We start from the raw sequence: 5,000 nt of genomic DNA on the forward strand, positions 1-5,000 counted from the left end.
TCTGTCACATTACAACAGCATACATAACCATACATAACCATTCATAAACTTGACTTTACTCCACACTGGCCTGGCTGTTAACAGCATACATAACCATACATAACCATTCATAAACATGACTTTACTCCACACTGGCCTGGCTGTTAACAGCATACATAACCATTCATAAACATGACTTTACTCCACACTGGCCTGGCTGTTAACAGCATACATAACCATTCATAACCATTCATAAACATGACTTTACTCCACACTGGCCTGGCTGTTAACAGCATACATAACCATTCATAACCATTCATAAACATGACTTTACTCCACACTGGCCTGGCTGTTAACAGCATACATAACCATTCATAACCATTCATAAACATGACTTTACTCCACACTGGCCTGGCTGTTAACAGCATACATAACCATTCATAAACATGACTTTACTCCACACTGGCCTGGCTGTTAACAGCATACATAACCATTCATAATCATGACTTTACTCCACACTGGCCTGGCTGTTAACAGCATACATAGCTGTTATGAAGCTCTTATGAAGCAATATGTAGCACATGCCAAGTGTCTGAACTCACCTTATTTCATTCAAATTCAATCTTTTACTGTGGAGTATCAGAGAGATGAGACAATGAAAACCTCCAGACAGCAGCTCAGTGTGCAGTGTGGTTTACAGTATGTTTTGACTGGTCTATTTCCGTTATTCAGGCCTTATGTAGACTTATGTATTCTTTATTTCTCTTATTCAGGGCTTATGTAGCCTTATGTGTCCTTTATTTCTCTTATTCAGGCCTTATATAGACTTATGTATCTTTTATTTATCTTATTCACGCATTATATAGCCTTATGTATTCTTTATTTCCCTTATTCAGGCCTTATGTAGACTTATGTGTCCTTTATTTCTCTTATTCAGGCCTTATGTAGACTTATGTATCTTTTGTTTCTTTTATTCAGGCCTTATGTAGACTTATGTATCCTTTATTTCCCTTATTCAGGCCTTATGTAGACTTATGTATTCTTTATTTCTCTTATTCAGGCCTTATGTAGCCTTATGTATTCTTTATTTCTCTTATTCAGGCCTTATGTAGACTTATGTATTCTTTATTTCCCTTATTCAGGCCTTATGTAGCCTTATGTATTCTTTATTTCTCTTATTCAGGCCTTATGTAGACTTATGTATTCTTTATTTCTCTTATTCAAGCCTTATGTAGACTTATGTATCTTTTATTTCCCTTATTCAGGCCTTATGTAGACTTATGTGTCCTTTATTTCTCTTATTCAGGCCTTATATAGACTTATGTATCTTTTATTTCTCTTATTCAGGCCTTATGTAGACTTATGTATTCTTTATTTCTCTTATTCAGGCCTTATGTAGACTCATGTATCTTTTGCACAGCTACGGCTTACGTGTGTGGAAGTGTTGCTAAACTTTGTGTACTTTTTTTTTGTCTGTCAGGAATGAGTTTGGAGGATGTAAGAGAATTTGAGACAGAACTACAGCGAGAGACCAACAACAAAATGAAAAACAACCAAGTCACAGGTACAGAGAGAAAAAGACAGAGAAAGAGAGAGAGAGACAGATAGACGAAGAAGGAGAGAGAGAAAGAGGGAAAGGATGGAGGGTGAGGTAGTGGTGTGTGTGTGTGTGTGTGTGTGTGTGTGTGTGTGTGTGTCTGTGTGTCTGTGTGTGTGTGTCTGTGTGTGTGTGTGTGTGTGCGTAATGACATACCTGACAGTACTGATAAATAGTGTGATGGGGGCTTCAGCACCCTGCATTCATACACACACACACACACACACAGACACACACACACACACACACACACACAGACACACACACACACACAGCTGCAGCAGTAGAATAAATTACACTGCAACATTCTGCACTAATGTCATACTGTATGTGCAGGCATCTGTGTGTGTGTGTGCGTGTGTGTGCGTGTGTGTGTGTGTGTGTGTGTGTGTGTGCGTGTGTGCATCTCTGTGAGTGTGTGTTTGAGTATGTGTGTGTGAGAGTATGAGTGAGAGTGTGTGTGTGAGAGTATGTTGAGAATATGTGCAAGAGTGTGTGTGTGTGTGTGTGTGTGTCTGTATGTGTCTGTGTGTGTGTGTGTGTGTGTGCGTGTGTGCGTGTGTGTGTGTGTGTATGTGTGTGCGCGTGTGCGTGTGCGTGTGCGTGTTTTTTTCCTTTGGTAATATAAATGATGAATCTTTTGTTCACCAGTTCCCCTATTTAAAATTATAATTGCTTTTTCAAACACTAGCCCAAACTAATGTTTTCTCTCTGGCTCTCTTTCCTCTTTTTCTCTCCTTCTCCTCACACCCCTACCCCTCTTTCTCTCCCTCTCTCTCTCTTTCTCTCTCTCTTTCTCTCTCAGTTGTGGACAGTCCGTCACGACCCTCTTTCTCTCGCTCCATCTCGGTGACGGATGAGCATTCACTGAAGAAAATGGGCGTGCCAACCATCACCATACCTGATGACACACCTTCCTCTCCCTCCTCTTCCTCACTCAAAAGCCCCATGAGACTCAACTCCACTCCTGAGTGATCCACCACACACACACACACACATGCACACACACATGCACACCATGTCCACACACACAGACACACGCACATCCACACACACATGCGCGCACACACACACATGCATGCACGCGTGCATGCACACACGCGCACACACACACACACACACACGCACATGCATGCACGCGCACGCACGCGCACACACACACACACACACACACACACACACATGCATGCACGCGTGCGCGCACGCGCACACACACACACACACATACACACACAGCTTTAATGATGCAATCTCTATATGCCAATGCAGAACATAGAAGCTTTTCTGTTCCATGAGGAGATTGGAGCAGGGAGAGGTGTGGCCTGAGACGGTCACATGGTGCAGGCTGATGTTTATTCATAAGGAGGAAAGCAGCCTTTGGGATGTTCACAAACATCCCAAAATTTCAGCATGAGCGCACTTTTTTTTTTTTAATCCTGCTTTTTCTACAACTTTCTAGAAAGTCTTTTTTTTTTACTACGTAAAGGTACTCTTTCAGGAAATATTTTTGAAAAAACTGTACATTTCACTGGAATAAACCTCTGATGGCACAATATGCATATACATATGCAATATGTAACATGTGCCCTGTTTTAGCCGACCTCCAGAACTGTATTATAACGCACAACTGTTTTAGAACTATTTTAAGCTACTGATGAATTCCTGTGTTTATGCTGCTTTGGAGCAATGTACCTCTGTGTGTGTGTCTGTGTGTGTGTGAGTGTGTATGTATGTGTGTGTGAGTGTGTGTGAGTGTGTGTGTGTGTCTGTGTGTGTGTGTGAGTGAGTGTGTGTGTGAGTGTGTGAGTGTGTGTGTCTGTGTGTGTGTGTGTGTGTGTGTCTGTGTCTGTGTGTATGTGAGTGTGTGTGTGAGTGAGTGAGTGTGTGTGTGTCTGTGTGTGTGTGTGTGTGTGTGAGTGTGTGTGTGTGTGTGAGTGTTTTAACCAACAGAGGCTTGGGGTACAGTGGAGTACAGGCAGCGTCTTCAGAAAGCCATCCTAGGCTCCGTGATTTCTTTCTTTTATCTCAGGGGACAAACAGAGGTCCAATACAAGTTTGTGGCAAAAACCATTTAAGCAACCTAACAATGTCGGTTCTTTCTCTCAACCAGTAACATCCCCCAATCCCCCCCCCCCCCCCTAAACACCAGAACAATGATACTTACAAAGCACAGTGCACAATGTATGGTCCTCTCCACTGTTTTCAAACATGAGGCGTCTTTGTTGTTGATTTCTCTAAGCTTTATACTAAAGGCTCACTAAAGTGTAAGCTCATTGTCGAAGGGCTCAGGGTGATTGTATTTGGGGCGTGTGTGTGTGTGTATGTGTGTGTGTGTGTGTGTGTGTGTGTGTGTGTGTGTAAGCACAGGTCTGAGAATGAGTCTGGTAGTTTTGGATTTATTGGTTTTATTGACTGGGCCTTTGGAAAAGAGATGATTGATTGTATGATCAGAACATGATGCTACAACCACGCTACGCTAGGCTACAACCACGCTACGCTACAACCACGCTACACTGGCCTCACACCGTGGTGCCAGTATACACAGCACACTGAGTCAGTGTTAAATCAACTCCGAAAGTGTCAAACGTGAATTATGCAAACATTATGCTTTTAATGTTTCTGTAATCTACTCCAGCCAGAGTAAATGTAAGTAGGAGAACAGTGTAAAAACAGCACCCTCTAGAGAACCACGATAACACTGCAGGTGTAAAATGGATATAAATGAACTCCATTAGAGAACAAAAAAAAAAAATGCAGTGAGCAAAATGTAAATGAAATTATACAGAATTTAAATGAACACCAGCCAATGTACTGTGTATACTGGTGTCTCTGGGGTAAGTGTATGAGTTGTGATCATTTGTCATTTGGAGAATGTCTGTCCTGTATGTAACAGAGGGGTTGAGATAAACATATATATGTATATGTATATATATCAGGGATGTGCAGAGAGCCCAGTATTTGTATTTGTATCTGTATTTGTTGAGGCAGCAAAATGATTTAATAAATATAATAAATTGAATAAAAGTGGAAACAGGCATAACAGTCCTGTTTTTGTTTTTACTACACTTCTGATTTTAGGATGTTAAAGTGTTAATATACGTGGTCTTCTGTAAGCTATTATAATAATTATGAACACTTAAACGTCATATGGGTTTCTGGTTTTCATAAACCCCGCAATAAGCATGGTCAACCATGAACGTCATTGAAAAGAAAATCGTTTCAAAACTGACATCCAGTTCCTAATCCACACTCAAAACTTAATATAATATAAATATAATATAATATAAATAGCGCTCTGTTTCTCCAGTGTGATATCTGCAGCCATGTGACACACAGGCTGACTGAGCACTGAGCACAGCGTGTAGGTGAACTAGCCAGTAACTACACTGCCAGAGCTAACGTAGGCTAATCTGCTACATGGAGC

The 5,000-nt window shown here is 41.2% G+C and overlaps 1 protein-coding gene across 2 annotated transcripts in view; it reads left to right on the forward strand.

Moving 5' to 3' along the window:
- The window catches only part of pitpnc1b (phosphatidylinositol transfer protein cytoplasmic 1b), a 13,164-nt gene extending 10,613 nt beyond the window's left edge, over nucleotides 1-2,551 (forward strand). Inside the window, exons 9-11 of one of the 2 annotated variants that reach the window (XM_030783491.1) lie at nucleotides 1,460-1,536; nucleotides 2,018-2,034; nucleotides 2,392-2,551. In XM_030783491.1, coding sequence (XP_030639351.1) covers nucleotides 1,460-1,536; nucleotides 2,018-2,034; nucleotides 2,392-2,551 — 254 coding nt within the window. Of the gene's footprint in view, nucleotides 1-1,459; nucleotides 1,544-2,017; nucleotides 2,035-2,381 lie in introns of both variants that reach the window. The other variant, XM_030783490.1, reaches the window with a different exon arrangement.
- Nucleotides 2,552-5,000: the final 2,449 nt, after the last annotated feature.

Source organism: Chanos chanos, chromosome 9 (assembly GCF_902362185.1).
Source record: "Chanos chanos chromosome 9, fChaCha1.1, whole genome shotgun sequence".
Taxonomy (NCBI): Eukaryota; Metazoa; Chordata; class Actinopteri; order Gonorynchiformes; family Chanidae; genus Chanos; species Chanos chanos.